Below are 27,672 nucleotides of genomic sequence, written 5' to 3'. Positions count from 1 at the left end.
AATTAAAAAGAAAGATTTCTGTTCAACTCCTACCTCAAGAGAGCTGGAAGATGAAATACACAGAAAATAAAAATAAAAGTGATAATAATATTCTACATGTGGATATACTACAAAATAACGTTACCACTATTCATACAGTATCCTTTCTCCTTACACCTAATTCGAAATATAATACTTTGAAATAATGTAGAACTGACTGAAATTAACACCCACAGCCTAGTAATATATAAAATTTACATTCTTGAACCTAAGAGTTGCAGTTCCTTCTGATTACCTCTGATGATTTTTTCCCCTCCTAGCAAAAAGGCTAATTAACTTCATGGTTAGCATCAGGGCTGATCCAAAGAGTAAGATACATGGTAATGTAGAGGTACAACGTTAATACATTTCAAACTCCATTACAATGCAATTTATCATATAATGTGGATATATATGCAGATCAAAATCTGCTTCTAAAGAAATAATTCACTGAAAGACTTATCTGAAGAACTAAAGACAGTGTTCTTTTCCATGAAATCAATGTCATTAATGTTTAAACTAAAATCAAGTTAAAATATGAAGGAAGATATTTGGTATTTCCTTCTATACCTATTGTCCTCTGTAACCCTAGATGTAGCCTCACATGTTACGAGAACATTTAACACAAATCCCGAGATGAAGGACAAGTGGGGATTTGAAACACTAAAAGAATGTAAATGTTAAAAAATGGTGAGAGGTCACATCAATAAACCCCAAACAGAGCCCAGGTTCTAGGAAATGAGGTGCAGTTTCCATTTGTCCACTAGGAGCCAGAGATTGCTTCACTTTCTAATAAAATCCAAAATTCAAGGAAGTCACAGCAGGTTATCAATTATTTTTAAATGATCTGGTAATACCTGATTACTATTTGGTAACATTTGATGTGCACACCTCCACTTATCAAAAACCAGCTGAGTTTTAAAAAATCACTATGAACAGCTCTTGAATGGTTACTAATTTCAAAGAATGACATTAAATAAATTTAAAAATGATACCATCAATTAAAGTTCCCAAAGTAAATATTTAGTTCATGAATGAGTACTTTCAAAAGGCATATTCATTTCAGTATTCTTGTACCAAGTAAGATTTACTGAGAGGCTGAAGGAATACCTTTCTCAGCTTGTTCGCCAGGCCACACAAAGCACTCACGCAAGTAGTTCTGAGGAGCTACGTGTGCCCTGGAGTGGCTTTCTGCTCAATCAATAATCCTGACAGAACAGATGGGGGGAAAACTAAACATCTAAACAAACTGTCTGCACACCTATGTTGTGAAAGTAAACTGCGAACTTGGATGAACCAATTTACCGCTAATTCAAAAAAATTTTTTTTCTGGTAACCTTATATTTCAGGTAACTGATAATGTATGTTTTATATATAAACACACAATGATATGCTATATAATCTACAGAAATCCTTTAATATTCCTAACATCACAGAAATGTTGCTAAAAGGTGACCTATAAATCTTCTAATTCAGATTCTAAAATGTGTTGCAGCTACAGAACTATTACATACATTTCATAAGAATAATGAATTCCATGGTTTACTGCTATTTTCTTCATAAATATACACTGTATATCCAGTTTTCAACTGCTCTAATGATTCTAAAGAGACTGAAACTGTGCCATTTGCTTTAAATTAAGATGCTGTAAGCTTTATGGCTACCTCCTAGCATGCAAACACAAGTACTTGCATGCAGTTAACATCCTACTTTCAGAAGCATTCTCTGGCTAGAAGAACAGGCAAAGCTAAATGGATACAAACAAGAGTGGTGATTCAATCATACTCACAGGTATCTTCCCAGAGATTCCTATACTTCCTTTTTATCCTGAAGCAACAGACATTATGGGGTTCTAAGAAACTGGGTCTTTGTAACCAAAGTAAAAATGGCCATTATAAAACACTATAGGCAATCACTAGTGTTCCCAGTTAGGGTTGGTTTTGTATATGTTATGTCTCAGAGAATTTAAAATTAAACTCTGTGCTTAAATTAGAATCATTCCAAAGTACTGAATGCAAATATTCTGATTGTTAAAATCAAAAGACTATATAACACTCAAAAGAACTTTAGGTGAAAAATAGCTACAAAAAAACCTGACAGAACTCTAGGGAAGTAAAAGCTGCTACTTATAAATGTTGAGAGACATTAACATTGAACCAAAAATATCATTTTTGTTTATATTTAAACAATATCTAACTTGGGGACCAAGTAGGAATTTTTTTAACTACACAGTTTTTTATTGAACTATAGTTGATTTACAGTACTGTGTTAGTTTCAGATGTACAGCAAAATGGGGTGGTTTTTAATATTATCCAGAAACAGTATAAACAGCCAACACATGACAGACGTTCTTAAATAAAAATTCTAACAATAAAGCAGACAACTTTTGTCTGAACTAATCACTGTGCTCTCACTTAATCTCCTCCTTAATATTGGTGATGAGACATTTTAGAACCATCAAGTGAAGGCTTTCAAAAATACTTCAAGAGGACAAGTGCTATATGCATCATTAAGAATTAAATAAAATATTAGGGATGCATACAGTTTGGGAAAAGCTACTAAAATAACTTTTAGTTTTTACAAAAAGCTTAGAAGTTTTACGATTTAATTTCATAATCTGTTAGAACTAGTAGAATTTTGTCCAAGGGTAAGCAAAATATAACTATGTGTGCTACTATTTTTATCTACAAATGTACAAATATATATATATACAAATAACTTTTATTTCATTCATTTTAAGATCTCCTCAAGATAATACTGATAAGGCCTATAAAATGATGTCTTTTTCATTTATTCTTTGTTGTATTTAAAATAAACAAAATTCCATTTAGTACACTTAAAATCAAGTTTGGTTCTACCTACTCCACCTATTTACACTATACTCCAGGCTACCAACTATTTTCACCCTTAATTAATATGATTCTCTCCACCCTTCTGAAGAAGTTAATGTATACTTTTGGCCTTTCATTTGAGCTATTACCTATAAAGAATCACAATGACTTTAAGCAAATCTTTGTATCAAAATAGTTATCAAAATATTTTCATCTATTTCAGATACTGTCAAAATACATATTATAAAAGATATTGATGCTAGTAGGCTTTAAAAGAAAAGTGAATAAAATGATACTCAGTGACTATTTTCTAAAACTGAGTTTCCAAAAACTAGGAATACATTAAAAATGCATTTTCAGCCACTGAAAAACATAGCATTTTACACATATGAAATAAAATTATATACATTTTTTTCTGAATAGCAACCACAACTAGATATTATGTATTTTCCAACAATCAAGTCATTTTTTGCAATCTTTTTGTTAGTTCTAACTTGATTATCAAATAATTTTTATTTTTACACTATTACAGAAGTGCATTTCTCTAGGTTTCCAAAACCACCTTATTCAACCTTCCCCATCTGTCACCATCTGCTTCTTTTTAGCATGTACTTTTTGTGTGATCACATAAGCATGTGAAAAATAACTAACATTCAGATGATTATCTGCTGGTACATTTGAGGACTGGGCATAATAAAAGTGAACTGCCAAAACGTACTTAACACTTTTAATTTTGTTGGGTCTTGCATGTAAGCTACATTTGATTTTCAAACTGTTTTACAGTTGGAAAGTTGATCAGGTACTGCTAACTCAAGAGCAAAGCTGAGACTCTAAATAATTAGCACTGCATAAAAGGATGGTTTGGATTCAATGAGAGCCAAATCAAATAATAAAATTTAACAGTAAGATTTTATATATGATTTCTAATTTCTTTATATTTCTAGGCATGAGAATATAGTAGAGATGATGAAAACAAAATCCCCTCAAAATACCACAGTCCATAATATATGGCAGGTCAAATTTATTTCCTTCTAATATAAGAAAGAGCAAAACCACTTTAAAACTATCTATACTAATTTTTAATGCAGCTTTAGAGATGCAGCACACTAAATATATAGTTTATATGCCCATTAGGACTGTATCTCTGCAACATCTTTTTTAAAAGATACTTTTTCCCTCTTTAATAAAAAAGGTACACAGTTCTTCATCAAAAGTCGAGAACAAATACTTCAAAAAATATCCTTTATTTTTAACAAATGGCATTTTTATATCATAAAATTTTTCTTTTCCTGGTGGTCTTTAAGAAGAAATCTAAGTTCATTTAAAACTTCAGTTCATTTAAAAATCAGGTATAAGTCTGAGATATAGTACAGTTAATACATCAGTTTTGAACTGATTTCTAACAGTATTTTTTAAGTATTTTTTAAAATATCCTGCAACCATCTTTAAGTAGCAAAGCATTCTGACCAAATTAAAACTGTTTGGGGAATTCCCTGGAGGCCTAGTGATTAGGACTCCCAGCTTCTACTGTAAGGGGTACAAGTTCAATCCCTCATCAGGGAACCAAGATCCTGCATCTTTTGCGGCATGGCCAAAAAAACAGAACAAACAAGTGAACAAAACCCCTCCAAAACTAGTTGAAAAGGTAAAGGATGGCCACTGCTAGACAAATGAGAGGCTGCAGAAAGATGTCTTCACAATGTGTAAACAGGTCTCCCATGTGAGGAGAAGGTAACATACCAACAAGGAGCCCTTCAGAAGAGAAGCAGTACTCAGGCACGTACTCCAGGTCTGATAAACAGCTACTATTGACCAGCTACCAGAAGTCTGGCATCAATAATGCTATGTACTAGAAATGTCAAGGTTCAAAGAAAGTGAGAGGTGGCATCTGCAGTAAAGGGAAGAGGCTAGTTAAGCTCTTGCCAGTCCCTCTCTAATTCTGACCATGCATATCTGGATCATATTATTGCCCTGCTCTCAGTTCACATGATTTTCTCTTGTCCGTGAGACCAAATCTCGACTCTTTCCCATTCTGGTTCTGAGCTACACACGCAGCCTCCTCTCGGTCTGCTCCCTCTTGACCGCCACCAGACCCTCCCACCACCGTTCCTTTCACTGCACTGTACATAACTCTGCTGCTGCTGCTGCTAGGTCGCATCAGTCATGTCCAACTCTGCGACCCCAGAGACAGCAGCCCACCAGGCTCCTCCGCCCCTGGGATTCTCCAGGCAAGAATACTGGAGTGGGTTGCCATTTCCTTCTCCAGTGGTACATAACTCTAGTAAAGCAATTATTTTTCTTGGACAGTATGATTATTCTCCATATCATATCACCTTAGTAAATACGGCAGGCTACTGGACGACAAAAAACATTTCTATGATCTTTGTATTCCCAGCACCTAACAGAATGCATGACACCTAATAAATACCCAACAAATATTTCTTTAATGAATGAATGAGTGTTCTTCAGTGAAATGGCCTACACCAGAGACCAGAAGAAAGAACTTAAATTCTTGTTTTTAAAAGTAAGAATATAGAACAGTTACCCTGATTTAACAAAATGCAGTTTGACACAAATGCTTAAAATATAAAAATTGAAACTGCGTGAGAAGTTTAGTTGTCTCAAGTTTTGTCATCCTCAAATAGTAATCACAACGATCACTCTCCCCTGTGAAAATAAGGTCTAGATGTTAATTATGAACCAACATCTCTCAGCCATCAGGTATATAAACTGCTTTTAAACCCTTCTGCAATATCTTTTAAAAACCATACAGAAAGGGTTTACCTGTCTTTAAGAAGAAATTGATAATTCCTTGTGAACTGTAAACTTTCTATTTAGAAACAACTGGACTCTTCTTGGATTAAATTCCTGGTTTTGTTCTTCAGTTGATGACATTTGCATATAAAAACAGTATCTTTGTTTCTTAGGCGATCATCTGCTTCTGAAATGATACGTATTTATCTTCTACAGAAATAATTTCCCCTAATTGTGATACAACTAATTTTGTTATTCTAAATATGGGATATCATCATCCATGGCAAATGTATAGCAGGGGCAATTGGAACTCCAGAGAAACAAAGATTTTGTTTTTCATGACATTCACAAAAACAATCCTATTCTAGAAAATGTGATCTTGTATTTGAATAAACAAGAAACATTATTCTAAACTTTTACCAAATTCAGCTACAAAAATGGAAAATTTTAAACTCCAGATTTTATAACAGAAAAAAAATGTTACTTTTGGCAGACCTTGATAAAATAATATTTGGAAATTTACTGTAAAAAAATACTGCTAATATTTCAAATTACTAGCATTTATTTACAAAAACTTAAAATTCTTGAAATGCAATTTTAATCTCTAATTGAAAAGAGCTATTGTAGTAATAAACTGGCATTAGTTATTATACATATAAGGAATGCTAGTATCATTCTGAATATATTCCCATTTCCTAATTCTTTTGATTACTTTTCCTGTTGAGCATTTACAAAGCATCTATTTTAAAAATGGCAATTACTTACATCTATAGTGGCCTTGAAACAGTGATTTTTTTTTTTTTTTGGCTACCATGTTATGCAATTAAAAAAGTAAAAATAGGCTTTATAAGATGAACCTCGTTAGAATCCTGTTTCTATCTCTACCACCTCCTACCTGTGTACAGACTACATGAAAAAATTCTGATCCTCAGTTCCCTTACCTTTAAAAAGAACAGGTCTGCTATCTCAAAAGATTATTCCAAATTTGCAATGTACATATATAGCATGTGGCACATAATACATGTTCAATAAATAGTTATCATCATCCATCAAACATAAATGCCTCCCACCTTTGCTCTAGTCACACTAACCTTGTTGGAGTTTGAGGGAAGAACTGAATTTGTGCCTCACAGGTTTTATACTAGCTGCTTCCTGTGTTTGGAAAACTCGTCCCCTGTATTTTTACAATAGTTGCCTCTTAGCATTCAGGTCCCTGGTTAAACATCACTTTCCCTGAACATCCTATCTGTAGAAGATTATACTTTCCAAAGAGGGCTACAACAGTATCTCCCATCTCACATGTTTTTGCCATGGAGAGGTGGGATCTATGTCACTACCCTCTTAAATACATGCAGGCTCAGGAATGTTTCAGCATATGCAGAAATGATGTGCAATTCCTGAAATGAAGTCATAAAAGGGAATTCACAGAGAAATGTGTATAGCAGCATTATTGGCCAAAACCTGAAAGCAATCCAAATGTCCATCAGCTGCTGAATGGATAGACAAAATGTATTATATTCATACAACATAATATTATTTTGGCCATAAAAAGAAATGAAGTACCAACAACATGCTAAAGCATGGATGAACTTTGAAAATAAAGTAAAAGAGGCCAGACACAAGAGGCCATGTATTGTATGATTCCATTTGTATGAAATGTTTAGAATAGACACACCTATAGTAACAAAGTAGATTAGTAGTTATCTAGCAGGAGGGGAGGTTAGGCAGGAGCTAATATGTATGGAGTTTCTTTGTTGGAGTGATGAAAATATTCTGGAATTAGAGAGTGGTGATGGTTGCATTGCACAACTTGGAACATACGACAAACCACTACTATGCAATTCAGAAGGCTGAATTTTATGGTATATGATAATAAAGTTTAAAAAATATACTATGAAGAGAAATTTTTTAAAAATTAATAAAACATTTCTTCATGGTTTACTACATTAAAAAAAAAACCAAATTGAAGCAGTTTCTAAACTGTTCCCTAGGACATTTTAGAACCCGAAGCCAAAACAGTCTGGCTACTCTGAAGCCACAAGGTTATGAGGAAGCCAGGCCATATGGGGAAGCTGAGGCTTTTGAGAGCCCTGTAAAGCACCAGTTGACAGTCAGCATCAACTGTCAGACACCTAAAGCGGGGAGTTTCCAGATTCCGGCCTCCAGCCACAGAGTCACCCACCGCTGTGCCCCATGTGCCCCATGAGCAGTCACTCCTGCTGTCCTGACTCAGAACCTTCGATCACATGAAATGGTTAGGTTTTGCGATGGTCTGTTTTGCAGTAATAGTAATGAGAACGCTACCTAACACGGCCACCACAACCTCCTTTTATCTAGCTTCTTTCCCTTCACGACACATATTTATTGCATGACATTATGCTATATATTTATTTTTATTCTGTCGCCCTTCACCAGAAGTGAGTTCCCTGACAGCAGGGTCCTTTGTGTCTTGTTTCTATAACCACACACACAGAAATTTATCCAATATATAGTAGATGAATAATGTATATTTGTTGAACACACAAATCAATCATCACTATGGAATTCTCAGCATGGGAGGGCACTGGCTGAAGCTTGTTTTGGTTTAGCATGATTTCCAAAATGTAGCCACTGTCATTTCATTAACTTTTCCAGTGAAATCCTTTCTAATAATTAAGTATGAAAACCCACAAAATTACAAATACAAATTATCATTGTTTCTTTGTTTCTAAGGAAAATCCAAAATGATTTATAAAACTGTTAACATTCTTGCTGAAGTCACTGAAATATTTAATTTTAATAAGTGAATAAAAATAAGCATAATCAAAGGAAAAAAAAAACACATATGCCAACAAGTAAAAACTGATTTAATTTGATTGCAGTTACCAGTATTTTTTATATGTATTTTTGCCCTGGAATACCATGTTAAACAAGTGGGAGTAAAATAGATTTGATTCATGTTGAAATCCAGGTCAAAGTAGTACACATTGCAGTTTTTTAAAAGCGTAAATGATTTAATTTGCAAAACATCAGTGTTATTTTTATTTTTCTGCAAATGGAAACACAGCCTACCTCTGGTGCCAGATACTCTGGTGTACCACAGAAAGTCTTCATGGTGGCTGCATCAGTGATCCCTTCTTTGCAAAGTCCAAAATCTGTGATTTTTATGTGGCCATCTTTATCCAGCATCAAATTCTCCAACTGCATAGTAAGACAACAGTCTTCAAAAATAGGAAAATACTGTTTTGAAAAACAACTGAATGCTGAGTAAGATATTCTGGAAAAAGGACATAATTAGTCAAAGAACTTTTGCTATTTAAACCCTATAGCTGCCTAATTCATGTGTAAAAAGAAATATTTTATCAAATACTTTATAATAATAAACTGATTTTTAAACCCATGGGAGTAAGTAAGAGCCATTATTGCATATAAGTCCTAAGAACTAAAGTCTAAATTAAGTTTTGAAAGCAAATATCAATCTTCTTTTTTCCTTTTTAAAATAAAGTTTGATCTAAACAATTTCAAAGCGACAAGTATCTTCTTCTAGATATGTAGAGATGGTTTTCAACAATTTCTCCTGGGAGTCTATTTCTATTATAAAATATTTATTTACAGAAATGTATCTTTGGTGGTGGCTGTAAATCAAACCTAAATCTTATTTTGTAAGGTAAGGTAATATCTTCTCTTGCAGTTATTTGTAACAAAGAAATACCAATCCTTTTAAAGTTGGAACTTCTTTAAACCCATTCATACAAAAACAACAATCTTAAAAGAGATAACCAAATGGCCTCAAGTGAAAAATTAAGCAATGCAAGGGGGAAAAAGCTTGTGCAAAGCTAATGCAATTAAAAACTGTAACAATAACTGATCTTACTCTTTCAATTTGAACCTAAAGTTATGATTATCACCATACAGAGATACACATGAGTTCTGAGTTGTCACTTGATAGTCATGTATATCAATGGGGCCCCTAACCCTGCTCAGTCATGTACATATACCTAAGGGAATACATAAGAAATGCATTCACAAAGAAACACATGTTAAAAAATTATATTAGCAGGATGAATGATAATTAACTTATTTGAGGAGTAGGTAATTATTCTACTCCTTAACATGATAATATATGAAAGTGCCTACTCAAACTCTGAAGTCAATATCAAATTCAAAACAGAACTCCATATAAGAACATAAATAGATACCAATCTTATAAAATGTGATGATGTTATACTGTTATATATTATCCAGTGTCTTATAAACCAGAAACTAAATACAGTTAAGCAAGCTATGTTCAGTATAGTACTTAAATGTGCTGCCCAACTGAACTCAATGCTCAATACATGTTTCACACACTGCATAGACTTTAGAGAAGTGAGTCTGTTTTGACTTGTCTACAGAGAGCTAAATGAACCCTAAATACATTGTTAAACTTTTTAAAAATGAATATTCTCTTATTTTATCTAAATTTAGGTAGACTGATTCTCTACTAACTGGAACCCAAAAATCAAACCCAATGTGCAAAAATGGCAATACGTCCTAAATAGTAAAACTAAATAGAAATGTAAAAAAAGAATTTGTCTACTTCTCTTTCCTTTTCTTCTTCATGCTTCTGGTTTTCTCCCTTTTTCCTTTCTCTTGCAAACAACACTCTCTTCTTCCTCCTACTTCTATCTTGTCATAATGGGAAAGACAAGTATATAATGGATGTCTGCTGTGTTAAATATATGCTCTGTTCCTAATTTTAAAAAATATGCTTATTGTTCTACAATAGAAATACATTACAATATAAAAACAAAACCTTAAAATGCTATAAAGATCTTTTATAATACACAAGAATTCTTATGGAGACTTCAAATAATACACAGTAATATTAAATATGTAGTTTAATGTATATCACAACAATTCACTTTATATGCACTGCAAAATAAAACTCTGCATGCACTAATGTGCTAACTGTCCACATTTTGACAAGACTATCTTGCAAAGCATAGATACAGAATATCAGAATATATACTGTTTTTTAATAAAAAGAAGAACATACATTTTAAAAAATCTTGATCCATACCTAATTATCTAATCTCATCTCCAAGATACCAAGGGTTGAGGGATGAGGAATGAAATGAGATTCAGGGGTAGGATTTGAGTGAAGAACAGGAATAGGATGAAAGTGACCAAGAATTCTCAGTTTGCCTACAACTGAGGAGGCTTCCCAGGATGAAGAATCTTTAATAAAAGTTCTATAGCTGGGGAAGTTCCAGGCTAACCACAACAGCTAATCATTCCTTTGTTTTATTAATCAACTTTATTATAATGATACAGTCAGAAATAAGGTCAGCTTACAGGAGGACTGTGAGAGATGGGGTACAGGTCACGATAAAGGGGACAAAGTAGCATACCTAATAGGAGGCAGTTGAGGGCAATGTGGGTGAGATTATGGAATCAAGTCAGAGAACTTAAATGTAAATTCAAGTTCTACCCCTCACTTGCTGTGTAACCTTGGATATGCTATTGATATCTACGCATCTCAACTTGATCTATAACACACAGGTAAATAACAGTAACAATCCAATGTGACTGTTCTGAGAATTAAATGATACTGAATGGAGAACTTAATCAACAAATGTATTGATCATTTATTAAACATGGAGGGTTTAATGGCTGATTTATAATTTATCAACATGGTATGTGTTCTTCTACACAACACTGTATGTTAAAGGAAAGAGCAAAATTCAGAAACGGAACCCTATAAAAAATTTTGATCAGCTCAGTGACCTCATTTAAAAGTTTTTAATATGCAACAATTTCTTTTGAATAAACAACAACAAAAAATTTTTACAATTTTTGAGCCAGTTAGTTTATAATGGTGTCCACTTTCTTCCATCAATTACTATTCTTCTCTCACTATCCTGAAATGTCATTTGGCTGAGCATGAAAGACAAAAACAACTTGTCTATCAGTATGAAAAAATAGTCAGAAATGCATCACCTTAAAAAAATGATATCCCCAAGTCTAACCTTATAAAGAGGTAAATCGGGGGTAATTAAATATCCTGTCTGGTTAAAAACATAAATGAGTTTATACAGATGCATAACAAAGATTTCATTAAATATGAGAACCATTAGTACTGCGATTCACAAAGGTGAAGGATACACAGAATTACCTGGAAATCTTTCAAAAGCAGACCAATGACTTAAAGATATAAAAAAACACCTGGAAATCAATTCCTTAGCACGCGTGACATTAACATAAGAAGATTCAGTCAAGTTATTTTTAGGAATCTTTCCACTGTGTAAAGGAGGAATAAAAATGTTTACAAATGGTCTTTCTTTGGTTCTCTCTCCTAAATCGAATGCTTTCCATCTTCCTTTTTTTTTAAACCATAAAAGGAAAAATGTACACCATAACTGCCTGTTCAGGTACTCTCTATTATAAAACATTAAATGCATCTGTTTTCTCTCCACTATCAGTCTTAGCATCCAGGATTGAGGTCGGGGCATTATGATGATACTTAATGGATACATCCACTGGCAAAAGCAATGTATGAAGTTAAATAGGAAGTGTGAAAGAAAAGAGTATACATTCAAAATCTGGGTAATGTTTACTATTTGTATCTGAGGGTTTTTTGTTATCTAATAGTTCATACTTTGAGAAAACAAATATACTAGACATATACGTCCCAGAGTTTCCATTTAAAAAAGGCAACATTTTTTATCTAGTTGAACTGGACAAAAATTATTTGACAGAGGATCTTGATTTGGTAGGTTTTGAAATCTTTTTTCCTCTGTGCTTCATTAACAAGAAATGACAGCAAGAAAATACTACGCTCCTTTCTGCTCTTGCTGGTGCCTAGAATAAAATTAAACTCTTGCTATTAGGAAGTTTACAAATTTTTAACTTCTAAGTTTTTAAAAGCTTTCTAATATACAATTCATATATCATATATTCTAATATCTAGCTATGTAAAATACACACACACACACATGTATATATTTTAGGTCTCATTTTAATTATATGGCTGACATTTTGTGATTAAGCAAAGGAATGATAATAGCAATTCCTAAGGGCTCTGACAACTATTGTAGCAACACAAACAAGTCCCATCACTCACTCTTACAATCCCATTTTAGCACAGCTATATCAGTACCAAGACTTCCTCAGGCCCAAGAATACAGTAAGAAATTCCTCCCCTGCACCCTGCATATTTAGGTTTATGGGCATCCAAGTGCCAAATGTTGTGACCCATATGAACTTAATGACCATGGGATTAGGACAGTGCATTAAAATGCCAAAAGGAAATCTTTGAACCTTCCTAAACTGGAAAAAGAATTCACAATATACAATAGCAGAGATCCCACCTAGACTGGGGTTTCAGAGTTACTACATTTAAGAATTTCCTACACTTGAGGAATATAGCCCAATAGTACATGTGAATGTTAGAAATGGAAGGGATTCATAGCAGCCATGGCTGAACATTTTTATAAAAGAGGAAATCCAGAGTAGTTAGAAGTGGGAGTTAGAGGATGTGCCTTGAATATACTTAAAACATTCCTTATTTTTGGCAGCTCTATTCAAATTTTAGATTTACAAAGATCCCCCAGAGTTAATCCAATGCATCTCCCCACCTAAAGTTCATTTCATTTCTAGACAGGCCGATTGGTGTAATAAAAAGAACATTATACCTGGAGCTAGGATTCATGGAATCCAACAATCTTGACTATGTTACCAATTTAGTCCATTATTTCAAGAAAATCACTTACTAGGTTTCTAGTCTTCAGTGACCTCAGCTGTAAATTATGGGTCAGCTCTGAATTTCTACAACTGTACCTAAACATCTCATTCTATCATGAAACATTATGGATATAACACTTGTACAAATTTTGAATGTCTGACTTATGATATCCATTCTTCTTTGTGTAAATTCCATGGATCCTGTCCAATGCTACACATTTACTTAGACCTTTTAAGTTAAAGCTATATTAAAACAGAAATAAATTGGGAGGAGAGGTCACTTAATTGTCTAGTAGTTGATGGTCTATTTATATACTAACTACATGACTGGTATTCACATTGCAGGCTAATAAATTTAGTCTAATTTCATCACCAGAAAGGACAGAGCAACAAAACTCATTAAATGAGTGTCAACGTACTGATAAGTTGATTAATGAGAAATGATCAGTGGAGATACTGACCAAAATCATCCCAATTATATCATTCCTTTTCAATGCTATCAATCAAGTGAGCATTCTTTTGTTTCTTTAGACTAATTATTTGAGCTTTAAGCATTTTGGATATATTACTAAGTACTTCAAGACTGTTCTCCTTTTCTTAAATCCAGGAAGTCCTCCCCCTTATCCTTATAAATAGGATTCAGAAAATATAAAGTGGGGGGAGGGGGAAGATCAAGTAGAAAAGAGCTAACTACTTCTAAGTAAATATGAAAATGACATATAACATAAGTTTTTTCAGACCATATAATTAAATTCTTTTTTAAAAATTCAGATTCAAGACATTTAAACATTATAGGATTATTTGGCCATGCAGACATCAGATAAAGGGATGCTGAATTCTGCTACTCCTGGCTATAAAAGCTGCAGGCTAAGACAATCATACTGTTGACTTATATCCATCTCTGATCTATTTTGGCACTTAGTTGATCATCTCTGATATAGATATAGTATAAAAATGTTTTCTAAAAATAGAATTTCATAGCTTGTTTCATAAATAACATGTTAAGAAATAAAATGAGAAAATAATATAAAAACTGTAATGATGCTATATAGACATACACACTATATTTCACTGTCATCATGTAAAGTAATATTTTTTGAGATAGTTAGTTCTTAGGGATCATTCATAATACAAAGGTACAAGATAGCAACATCTTGAAATAACTTAGACAACTGGTTAAGTAATTAGATAATTTAAGAATCACAGGTGTTTGAAAGCAAGTGAATGGGAGTGAGGGGTAACTGTGACTTCTCTCAGGTGCTGTAACATGTAGATATATACCTCATTCCCTGGTGGTTCAGATGGTAAAAGAATCTGCCTGCAACGTGGGAGATCAGGGTTCGATCTCTGGGTTGTGAAGATCCCCTGGAGAAGGCAATGACTACACACTCCAGTATTCCTGCCTGGAGAATTCCATGGACAGAGGAGCCTGCAGACTACAGTCCACGGGGTCACACAGAGTTGGACGTGAGTGAGCAACTAACACGCATACCTCATTTCCCACAAACAGCATTTCATAAAAGACTAAAATAACTTCTATTTCTACAAGCAGAATTATACTTTAAATAAACTCATACTTGATAAACAAAGCAATTCTGTGTCAGACTTTAATAGGTCAAGATTATCCTATGATTTACTTTTTAAGAAAGTAAGATGGTCACATTTAGAACCTGTTCAGAGTTGTGCCAGGGTACAAATTTCCTTAACGTGGCCAATCTAAATGAAAACGGTGTCGTGAGAATTACTACTGCCTTTTATGAGCTACTCCAAGGGTCAGCAAAATATGGCCTGGGGGCGAAATCTTGTCTACTGCCTGTTTTTGTAATTAAAGTTTTACTGGAACACAGCCAGACATGCTCATTTACATACTGTGCTCGGCTGCTTTCATCCTACAACAGCAGCACTGAGGAGTTGCACAAGATACAGTAAGAGCAGCAGCACCTAGAATATGTACTCTCTGGGCTTCACAGAAAGTTCGCCAGTTCCTGAGCTATTCCGAGGGTCTTGTCGGAAAGAAACTTAAGAGACATACAGTCATCATTACTGATAAAACAAACACAGTGTTTTTTAAAATGGAAACTAAATAAATTGATAAAAGGCTATATTAAAGTGCTTCAGCTCTTTAAGCCCACTAAATATTCAAAGTCAAAATCAAATATTTGACTTTGATTTTAAAATCAAAACCTTCCCCTAAATAATCTTATCTACTATAAAAGTTTCTTCATAATACATCACAGGATGCTACAATATAATAATGAAATTGATTTTAAAATGTCACTTGCAAAGAGACTAGACATTGAATCAGATGTTTAACATTACTCATTACACTAACAGAAGAGTGGAACTATTACTGGTAGATCGTTTTGATCAGAGCAGTCGAACAGAACTTATTTTGCATGTCAAAAACTTGGACATAAAAAGAACTACACATTTACCAGTGAATGAAACTTCCTGTCAGATACAGTGAACCACATTCTTAAAGTGTTGTTGTTGTTTTTTTCCCCAACTAGATCTTCTTTTCTTCAAACTGTGTAACTTTGTAATTACTTTGTGTTTGTCCCTATAGTCTCTGCAGAAACAAACTCTGATTACTTTTCTTTTTTACCTTGAGATCACGGTACACAATCTTTCCGGAATGTAGATAGTCCAAGGCAGAGACAATTTCTGCACCATAGAAACGTGTGCGGTCCTCGGAGAACACCCGCTCTCTCGACAAATGGAAAAACAGCTGCAGGGTAAACAGCAGGGACAGGACTGTAATAATTACTGATTTAGTGGGGGAAATTAACACAAACATAAAACACCTCTCATCACCATATTGTGATGATAGATAGTGTACTCTCAGTGGACACTGAGCACTCTTAGACAGCAGCTGGCTTATCTTTTCCAGGTTTCCAAGGGGAGACTGAGAGCTGTTAAATCAGTGCTTTAATCAATATACCAATCTTGTTTAAGGCATTCTGTTTGCTACCCATTTAACCTTCAGTTACCAGAGGAAAAAGTATGCATCATCAGATTACATCTCCTCCTCCATATACTGTTGCTTCAACTCTTTCAAAGATTAGGTACTGAGACTTTATTAAAATAAATGAACATAAGCAGAGATGCAACATTTCTACTTAATTATCTGATTCACACTTGATTTCAAAGAAAGGACTGCAGGTTTGTGGAACCTTATTTATATGAACTTGTTAAATTCTACAACTCTTGATTCATCATGATATCTTTTCCACAATGAGAAATTGGGAGGCTTTTACATTTTCAATTTATTTTAGTAATGCCCAAAAGGTACTGAGAAGCTCCCATTATTCCCTTAGTAATTCTCAATGTATATTCTTCCTATTTTAACAATAATTACCTATGACACCAATCTTTTCACATGTAATCACTTAAAATGATAAGCCCATCCATTTCCTGTCAATCACCTAAAAAGATACTTCCGCTCATCAGTCAACAAGTATTTACTGAGTGCTCATTGTGGTCAAGCATCCAGCTCTCCATTTAGACAAGCTGTTTGTTTAAGAAACTGCCTGTTTCATCTCTCAGTTCAACTGTGTATATGAGAAAGGAGCCAGTTCTATGCACTATGAATTGATTACTGACCTTTTTGTTGTACTGTTTCACTGTATTAAGAAATCCGTCATGAACAACCAAAGAGTGTTTGCAGTACTGAGTACATTGCCAGCATCACAGTAGGTACTTAATACATGTCTTTGATTAAAAGTGATGAACCAGTCAGTATATCCTTGATTGCAAGATCAGAAATGAACTATAACTTCACAGGGATTACTTCTACAAACTGCTTCTACAAATTTATAAGAAGGTTAACCAAGATTTTTTCTCATGCACCAAATCATAATCTAGGTAACAGAAAGTAGGTTCCTTATAGATTCCTTCTTCCCTTTTCCCGGAGAAGAAAATGGCAACCCACTCCAGTACTCTTGCCTGGAAAATCCGATGGACAGAGGGTCCTGGTAGGCTACAGTCCATGGGGTTGCAAAGAGTCAGACACGACTGAGCAACTTCACATTCTTTTCACTTTCCCCTTTCCCACTTCCAACTCCACTTAAGGGTCTATCACTAAGATAAAAATTAATGCATAACCCATTCTCCCAATAAAGAGAGGGAGTTAATATCATGTAACTATTGCCAAAAAAGACTCGTTCAACATTACTTACAGTAAAACTAAAATATTTGGCAGACAGTCTCTAAACTTTAATGTTCTCTACTATACTGTCATATTTCATCAAATCTAAGATGCCGCTGATTGTAACTTCACTAACATTTTATGTTAAGACCAAGAAAGAAAAAAAATGATGTGAGTTAAAACTGTAACACATCATCAAATATAAAAGGCCTTCCAACTGAAGAAATTATTCAGTGTGTCTTATAAATAACCAAATATACTATGCCCAAAATCATACCAATGTATAATTGGAATGTTTATAAGGGATATGCTTCAAAATTGATTCATCTTATATAGGCAAATACATGCTATTAACAGGGTTTCCCTGGTGGCTCAGATGATAATGAATCTGCCTGCAATGTGGAAAGCCTGGATTTGATCCCTGAGTCAGTAATATCCCCTGGAGAAGAGAATGGCCACCCACTCCAGTACTCTGGCCTGGAGAATTCCATGGCAAGAGGAGCCTGGCAGGCTACAGTCCATGGGGTCACAAAGAGTCAGACATGACTGAGCCACTAACACTTGCACTTTTCACTTCATGCTATTAATACACTACTATTCATACAAAGACAGGAAGTAGAAAGAAGCATGGATCATCTGAAATCCTTCTAGGGCAAAGTAATTTCTATCATCCTTTAATACAAGATATGACTAATTTTGATGAAGAAACCCCTGTGATCTCTATGGTGATTTATGGTAGTGTTCTAATGAGATTAAAATGGTGGTTAGATTTCTAAACTTTCTTCATATAATGTCAAGCCTAGTACCCACTCATCTTCTATACAAAATATATAGATCCTCCCTAAATCAATATAATATATGCAGGCTTCTAGATCTTTATTTAGATCATAAATCTTCAATTTGTCTCCCGGCCAATTTCTTTAAAAATATCAGCTAAAAAAAAAAAAAAAAACTACTTAAGGAGAAGAAACCTATTTATTTCTCAGTCTGCTGTCCTTGGATGTCCATCCTTGCTACTTTATGTACCTTATTCTTTTCCAGTAGTCATGTATGGATGTAAGAGTTGGACCATAAAGAAAGCTGAGTGCCAAAGAATTGATGCTTTTGAACTGTGGTGTTGGAGAAGACTCTTGAGAGTCCCTTGAACTGCAAGGAGATCCAACCAGTCAATCCTAAAGGAAATCAGTCCTGAATATTCATTGGAAGGACTGATGCTGAAGCTGAAACGCTAATACTTTGGCCACCTGATGCGAAGAATTGACTCATTGGAAAAGACCCTGATGATAGGAAAGATTGAAGGCGGGAGGAGAAGGGGACGATAGAGGATGAGATGGTTGGACGGCATCACTGATGCAATGGACATGAGTTTGAGTAAGCTCCAGGAGTTGGTGATAAGACAGGGAAGCCTGGTGTGCTGCAGTCCATGGGGTCGCAAAGAGTAGGACACTGCTGAGCGACTGAACTGAACTTGTTAACATAACCAATGACCTGTTGTTCTGGAGCGTAGAATATCAATTATTATCCCCTTCTTCTTATAAACATTCCTTAGGTTTGGTACTGCAACTCTCCTGATTTTCCCTGAATATTCCTTCTAAGTTTCTACCTTGGCTTTGAACCAACTTTCCATTTAATGAGCATCAATTACTTTAAGGTCACTGGGAAGAGAAAAAGAGGGCATACAATGGTGATTAAGACATAATCTATAGATGTATAGATAACAAATGAGAGATAACAAATTTGTATAGATAACAAATTTTGTAAATCTGATATTCAAAATGCTTTGGAGGCAAAGGATGATTAATCTTTACTGGAATGATCTGAGGAGACTTCATGGACAAGGAAGTATCTCACTTATATTTCGAAGGATGGGATTTTTCACAAATGGAGAATATAAGGGAAGCATACAAAAGGGAGCCATGCAAGTTATACCCATCTTAATGTTCTGACCACAACCTAGTATACTAACAGCACATAGTAGGTAATTAATAAATGCATATAGAAGGAATTAATTCTAAAGAAAAAAACATGGCAAAGAAACAGCATGCAGGGAGTGCACAGAGCCGAAGAACAAAAATAGACACTCATGACAATGACAGAACTTAAGCAAAAAAAAAAAAAAAAAAGATGAGGTCAGACTGTTTAGGACCTGGACTTCCATGATGTGGTTTAGAGATTAATTCTGCAGATAGAGTGTCAAAGATATTTGGGTCCAAAATTAGCATAATTTTAAACAGACAACTCTGGCAGCAAGGAGAGAATCAATTTAAAATCTGAGGGACTTCCCTGGTGGTTCAGTGGTTAAGGCTGTGCACTCCCAATGCAGGGAGCCCAAGTTCATTCTCTGGTCAGGGAACTAGATCCCACATGTCACAACTGAAGACTCAAACACCCCAACTAAGACCCAGCACAGCCAAACAAACAAATAAACATTTTAAAAAGTAAAAAACAAACAAACTGAGACTAGAGTAGTCAGGTAAAACAATTCATAAAGTGCAACAGAAGTTACTAAACACCAATTCAGTGTTGTAAAAAGCTGCAGACACAATGGAGGAAATTATATCAATCTGAAAGAATTTAACTATTTGGTTAGAAAAACCAGACATATACAATTACATTAAAAATACATAATTTTAAAATAGCACACTTTAAGAAGTATCTTTGGTAGTATAAGAAGTTACCTTTAAGCTGGTAAGAGCTTCTGAGGAACCTTAACTACAGCGGTAGTACCAGACATTTCAAGAGAGTCAGTATCCCAAGGGGAATTAGCATGCACCATTTGGGCAAAGGCAGAAAGAGTTCTGAGGTTTCCAGCAGTGTGTTGCGTTGTTGCCAGTAGTGTAAGGAAAGGAATGGGGCTGGGAACAGAGGAGCAATGGCTTTTATCTTGACCCGTTGACATTTAAATAAGAACTATAGCACAGTTCAGTACTTTAGGACCAAATGGTACAGAGATAAATATGAGTCAGGATGCTGTTAACATCAAGAAAGCAAAATTGTTGTTGTTCAGTCGCCAAGTCATGTCCAACTCTGCGACCCCATGGACTGCAGCATGCCAGGCCTCCCTGTTTCTCAGGCTCTCCTAGAGTTTGCCCAAGTTCATGTCCATTGAATTGGTGATGACAATCTGATGCTGGGAAGCAAGATATAGACCAGAAATTTAGTAGACACTGAAAAAGAATTAAGTCAGAATTTTAGGGTATCATGACAGGGATAAGGACAGGGAAAAGAGGCAGAATAGGATATTAAGATAAAGTCCTAAAAGAAATACAAAAGAAAAAAAAATATATGATACTTGAAGAATAAAGGATACAAAAGTTTCACCAAGAAAATTAACATTTATCAGACAAAGGAATTGGGTCATCTGTTATCTTTCAGGGAAGGGGTATCACACTTAGGTGGGCCAAGAAGAGAATATAAACTAGAAATGGTACATGACTCCGTTAGAAAAAAATGAATGAGATGAGCCAAGGTGTTACTGAAACATATTTTTTTCTCAATACATAAATGCTTTCAAGAAAACTTTTGCCTCAAGAAATGACAGATGCTATAAAGCTACAATTCATATGCAACAGGCACATATCTGGAGAAAAACATGATCCGAAAGGAAACACGCACCCCAATGTTCGCCGCGGCACTGCTGACAACAGCCAAGACACGGAAGCAACTTAAACGTCCACTGACAGAGGAGTGGATAAGGAAGACGTGCATGTACAAAACGGAACACAGCGCAGCCACTGCAAAGAATGGAATAATGCCATTTGTGGCAACGTGGATAGACTGAGACAGTGTCATACTAAGGGAAGCCAGTCAGCCAGTGAAGAACGAACACTGTATGACACCCCATATATGTGGAATCTAAAAGGAAATGATACAAATGATTTACTTACAAAACAGAAAGACTCACAACCTTAGAAAATGAAGTTTAGATTGCCGGGGGGAAGGGATAGTTAGGGACTTTGGGAAGGTCATGCACACACTGCTATGTTTAAAATGGATAACCAACAAGGACCTACTGTAGAGCACATGGAACTCTGCTCAAGGTTATGTGCCTGCCTGGATGGGAGCGGGGCTTGGGGGAGAATGCGTACATGTGTATGTATGGCTGAGTCCCTCTGCTGTTTACCCGAACTATCACCACATTGTTACTGGGCTCTACCCCAATATAAATAAAAGGTTAAGGCTTGGGGAAAAAAGGAAATATCGATGATATCAGGCAGCCAGAATAGGTTACTTTATAAAAAGTCAAAATATGGTGAAGTTGATAATTACATATGATAAAGTATATGGGGAAAATGACCATTTAATAAATGGTGCCACAATATTCACTTAACTTTGGAGAAAAGTAAAATTTGATTTTCATTTCACATCATAACAAAATTAATTTCATGTAATTCATAAACTAGAGAATATGAACCAATAGTTTCCTGATCTCAGGATGCAAGAGGAAACAGAATCATAAAAGAAGGAACTGGTAGAATTAACTACATGAAAGAGCAAAAATGTAAATTGAATATTTATGACAAATACTACAGTGTATATGCATAATATATAGAGAAATCATATTAACACTAAAACAAAAGGTGAAAAAAGAGAAAGGGCAAAGACAACGTAAGAGGAATACAACTTATTACAGTATGTATTACACCACCTTATAACAATCAATGAAGAGAGATAAAACATATATGAAACAATTTAACACTTCGAGAAATATTACCAGTGAAAGTGTGAAGAAACACACACTGGTAGCTAGAATGTAAAACATAAACCCTTTGTAGGACAATTGGCAATAGACATTGAACTCATTTATAAAATACAGTTGTTCCTCTTAAAATTTCCTTAAAAAAAAGGCAATGTAGAAATCTCCTACACAAGGATATTCTTGTACAGTATATATGACAAAAATGTGAAAACAGACTTTCAATCATGTTGAACATGTTTTAAATTAGATTTCTTTTATCTAACACAACAAAATAAATTTTAGATGTAACTAACAGCTAAATATAAAATATGAAACTAATTTAAAAAGGCAGAAAACAAAAATAAAAAGTTCATGGGACTAGACTTACCCTTTTGCCCGAAGCAACTAAACACAAATATTAGAAGGAATAAATGAAAATTGAGAAAAATATACAACAGAACTCTTTTTAGGTAGTGGACAATAGGCGGTGCAAGACTATGATCCCTGTGAAAACAAAAGTAGTGAGTCCTAAAATCGTCTGCTTTCTGTCTGGAGGCATTTTCTAGAATGTTATACAATAAAGAACATACCAACCATAACACAGATGTCTCATTGTTGGAGAAAGAAATATCAGATTTTGAGGTGGGTGAGACAGGTGAGGTGGGTAGCATTATCAGAACAGAATACCAGTGAGGAAGAAGCTATACAATTTACATAGTTGCCTGCATCTGATACCAAGTTATGCACGTACAATAAGCAGACGAGTAGCGATCTCTATGCCAAATAATTCCCAGACCTGAGAGAAATTCCATTTCTAATCAGTCATTAGAGTGTCATTACTGAACACAGAGGCATTCAGTAGATATTTCAAAGAAGTCAGAGTAAAAGCTAAACCTACATTAACAAAGCTAACAAACAAGACTGTAGAATATCATATTTGTAAAAAACTACTCTCCAGAATAAGATATAATAGTCTTACTCTTTGAAGGAAGACAACACAATCTAAACACTTAACGTAAAATTCAAAGGATCCAATCAACAGTTACTAGACATGAGAAGATGCAGGAAAATATGATGCATCACCAACAAAAAAAATAGTCATTAGACATAGAATTTAAAAAATAACAAGAGATGATGGAATTAACATACAGTAACTTTAAAGAAGTACATGAATGAACATAAATAAGAGATAATGGGAAATAAATAGGACTTTTAAAGATGAAACATGTAATACCTGAATAAAAATTTTATTAGATGGGATAAACAACAGATTAGACACTGCAAGAGAAAAGATCAATGAACATGAAATTATAGCAGAAGAAAACCATATGAACTGTACCTATAAAACAAAAAAAGGGACTCTTAGTGACCTGTTGGATATTATCAAGCAGTCTAACATGTGAATAACACCAGATCCTGAAAGACAGAGGGAGACATCTGCAAAATAAAGCCTGAATTTTTCTAAATTAGGAAAAAAAAGATAAATGTACAGACTAAGTATTACAATGAAACCCAATGAGATGAAAACTCACAATCATGCATGAATACTAAGAACATAACCAAAATAACCAGTCAGATCACAGTAAAATTGCTAAAAAACTGGCGATAAGCAGAAAATCATTAAAAAATTCTGAAGGGGAAAAAAACAATACACACAGCAAATAGGAGACTTCTCCTCAGAAACTATATAAGCAAACAAACAATGGAAAAACAAGTTTAAGTTGCTAAAAGAAAAAAAAAAAATCCCATATCCTAAAATCCTGCATCCAGTGGAATTATCTATAAAGTATAAAGGTTAGAGACTTTGTTTTGATCACAACTGAGTAACAGATAACAGATTTATACTCCCTTCTTCAACAATTAGCAAAACATACAAAAGAAATAAAACAAGGAAATCTATACATCAAGTATTACACTTCAAGGTACACTGACCCCAAAGAAAAGGGAAACAAGAAAAAGGAAACAATTAATGGTTGTTTGAGCGACCATATAGAATGCAACACAGGGAGGGAAAATCAAGAACTTGGGGGATCCTTGAATTGAGTTCAGAGACTGGGGAGACAAAAGTAGCTATAATTCATGAGACAGAAAACCACAGAAGGGAGAGCTCCAGAGACCTGCAATGAATTGCCTTGAGTCTTACTAATCAGCACATGTATATTAGGAAAATTCCAAGGTCAGGAAAGGAGCCATTGGAAAGAATCAGGTGAAAAAAAAAATCACAGCTCATGGAGCTAAAAATACTTTGTTTTCACCAGGCAAAATGGAAAAACTTCTTAAGAAACGTGGCACCCAGTGGAGTCCTTGAACACACTGCCTCTGCAGTGCAGCAGTATTAGTGTTAGAGAAAAGGCCACACACACGTGTCAAACTGATTTTTGACAAAGGTGTCCAGGTCATTCAATGGGACTTTTCAACAATAGATGCTGGAATAAGCAGATATCCACAGGAGATTGAAAAAAAAGAACCTCAATTCTTAGCTTACAGCGTACATAAAAATAAAACAGATCATAAAACTAAATGTGGTAGATACAACTATAAAAGTTATAAAAGGAAATACAGGAGAAAATATTTGTGATCCAGGACAGACAAAGATTTCTTAAACAATATTTAAAACAAAATTAATAAATTGGATTTCAAAATTTAAAACTCCTGTTGCTCAAAAATATCACTGAAACAATGAAAAGGCAAGGTACAGTCTATAATTTCCTTAAATGTGACACCATGTCTTCTTCATGCCATTTACTAATTACATAGCACAGTGACTAGCTTGTAGCATGCAGTCAGTAAATAGCAATAAATAAATAAATAAAACATTTTATCAATTGAAATAATTTTCTGACTTTTCTACAATGAATATGCATTATTGTTACTTTCATAATGGAGAAAATTATATAAAGATTTCAATTAAAATACTACTGATTCTTTTAGCAATTCAGGCTTTTGACAATTTTTTGTTGGCAGAAGCTCAGGACAAAGAGGAAGACTATACAAGTACTCTATAGTTTCGCATCCTCAGCAACAAGCCTAGTATGTGGGCACATTATATGCTTTATAAATGTACTGCAGAGAATAAAGTTAAATTCAAAAACACTTTCCAAAAAAAACAAAAAAAATACTTTCCAAAGAATTATTTGTAAGAAAAATAAGGCTTAAAGTTTTAAAGGTAAAGTGTTTTTTATTAGAAACATTAAAAAGACTACAACTAAATAATCTTGTTTTTGTTTAAAAAAAAAAAAAAAAAAAAATTATTTGCTCCTCAAGGAAGAAGCACATCTTCAGAAGTTTGACTTTCTTTAGCAATGACTACATGTTTTTTGGTTGTGTCTTGTGGTTAATAATGCTGTGAGAATAGAGTAATGCAAATAGACTGTTTTAATGATTTAAATAAACAAGCCAAGATTTCATCACAAAATCCAGAATGCTTATCTTGAAAACAAATTACTGTATTTTGAAAACTATGCAACAAACTTTCAAAAAAAATAAACATCTGAACTTAAACAATATCCTGAGAATTATCAACACATCTGAGACTTTAAACAAAACTATATTTTTCTTGCAAATATTATCTGTATATACAAACTTTAGTCATTCTTTCGTAATGGCAAAATGTAAGTTAATAGAGAAAATAACAAAATAAGTTCAATACAAGTCAATAATTTCAATGATTACATTCATTATCATAATACTGATGAGCTCAGAACCCGAATACTCTAAAAACAACTAATTAAGCAACAAGGCATGACAGTCTGTGCAATAATGCTGATTAACACATCCCTTGAGTTTACAAAAAACCTCAGATGAAAACAATGTCTCAAGCTCACATACAGGACAATTCATCAACAATACTATCCTAGTCCATTTGGGTTGCCCTAACAGATTACCACAGACTGGGTGGATTATAAAAGTGAAAGTGAAAGTCACTCAGTAAGTCCGACTCTTTGAGACCCCATGGACTTATATAATCCATGGAATTCTCCAGGCCAGAATACTGGGCCACACAAATTTATTTCTCATAATTCTGGAGGCTGAGAAATATAAGATCAATGCAATGGCAAACTGAGTATCTATTTCCTGGCTCATAGACAGCTGTCTTTTCACTGTGTCCTCAGATTGCGGAAGGGGCAACTGAACTCTCTGAGCTGTCCTTTATGAAAGTTAAAGTTGCTCAGTCATGTCTGACTCTTTGCAACCCCATGGACGTATAGTCCATGGCCTTCTTCAGCCAGAAAACTGGAGTGGGTAGCCTTTCCCTTCTCCAGGGGATCGTCCCAACCCAGGGATTGAACCCAGGTTTCCTGTATTGCAGGCGGATTCTTTACTAGCTGAGCACAAGGAAAGCCCAAGAATACTGGAGTGGGTAGCCTATCCCTTCTCCAGATCTTCCCAACTCAGGCATCAAACTGGGGTCTCCTGCATTGCAGGCAGATTCTTTACAAGCTGAGCTATCAGGGTAACCGTGAGATGTCCTTTACAAGAGCACTAATTCCATTCATGAGGATTCCACCTTCATGACCTAATCAGTCCAAAGACTTTGTTTCAAGTGCCATCACAATGAGGATTAGGTTTTCACTTATGAGTTTGGGAGGGAAAGATTCAGTCTGTAGTAAATACTACACTCACAACTGGAATGGTATTAGTTATACAATAAAACATTTGAACATGTACTTCTACAGGATCAAATAAAAGTACACCTACATTTAACAGATAATACATTTGTTTTTTAGATCTTGTCTCTTCTTTTCACAAGCTAAACTCCATAGTTTCTATGCATTTTGCATAGAAAACTTGATGTAATGTAAATATATATTTAGTGCTTAAAGAGTTTCTTTCAGAAAAGATAGTCATCTAGACAAAAATATTAAAATGTCATTTTAATAAATAGTTCAATATTACATTTCTTAAAATACAAATTAAGCCATTAGGATGCTATAAGAGATTTAAAAGTGATTTAAAGTCAGGTGGCTGGACTCTGAAATAGTTATTTGGCTAAAAATTTCCAGCTAAATTACCTCAAGCCCTAAGAAATGCAATGTTGGTTTAACATTAAAAAACAACAACAAAAAAAGAAATTCAAGATACTACCAGAATACAGAAGAAAAACCACATGATCATCCCAACAGATAAAAAAAAATAATCTGACAAAATTTTACATTCTATTATTTAAAAAAAAAACTCAGGAAAAGAGGAATAAAAAGGAACTTATTCAACTTGTTAAAGTATTCATAAATCTTTAAAGTCTTAACAGTGAGGGTATAAATACATTTGCCTTAAGATCTGGTATAAGGTAAAGATGATTGCTCTTAACTTCCTATTTAACACTGTTCTGAAGGTCTTAGCTTAATAACACAAGAAGAAGAGAGAAAACCTATTGAGGTTGAAAAAAGAGGAAGTAAAATTGTCTTTGTTTCCATATGATGTGATTATCCACAAAGAGAATCTCAACATATTTATGAACAAGCAAATAAACTTTTAGAAAGGATGCAGGATTCAAGGCTAATAAGTAAATATCAACTGTATTTCTAAAATGCAACAAACAA

The 27,672-nt window shown here is 34.3% G+C and overlaps 1 protein-coding gene across 2 annotated transcripts in view; it reads right to left on the bottom strand.

Annotated features, from left to right (window-relative positions):
• AKT3 (AKT serine/threonine kinase 3) overlaps nt 1-27,672 on the bottom strand; it is a 273,332-nt gene that overhangs the window by 45,451 nt on the left and 200,209 nt on the right. For both annotated transcript variants that reach the window (XM_061160258.1, XM_061160257.1), the window contains 2 exons: nt 15,913-16,035; nt 8,655-8,783 (listed from right to left, as the gene is read on the bottom strand). In XM_061160258.1, the coding sequence (XP_061016241.1) occupies nt 8,655-8,783; nt 15,913-16,035 (252 nt within the window). The remainder of the gene's footprint in view (nt 1-8,654; nt 8,784-15,912; nt 16,036-27,672) is intronic.

This window comes from Dama dama, chromosome 14, assembly GCF_033118175.1.
Source record: "Dama dama isolate Ldn47 chromosome 14, ASM3311817v1, whole genome shotgun sequence".
NCBI classification, from domain to species: Eukaryota; Metazoa; Chordata; class Mammalia; order Artiodactyla; family Cervidae; genus Dama; species Dama dama.
This window is presented reverse-complemented; position numbering and strand designations above follow the sequence as displayed.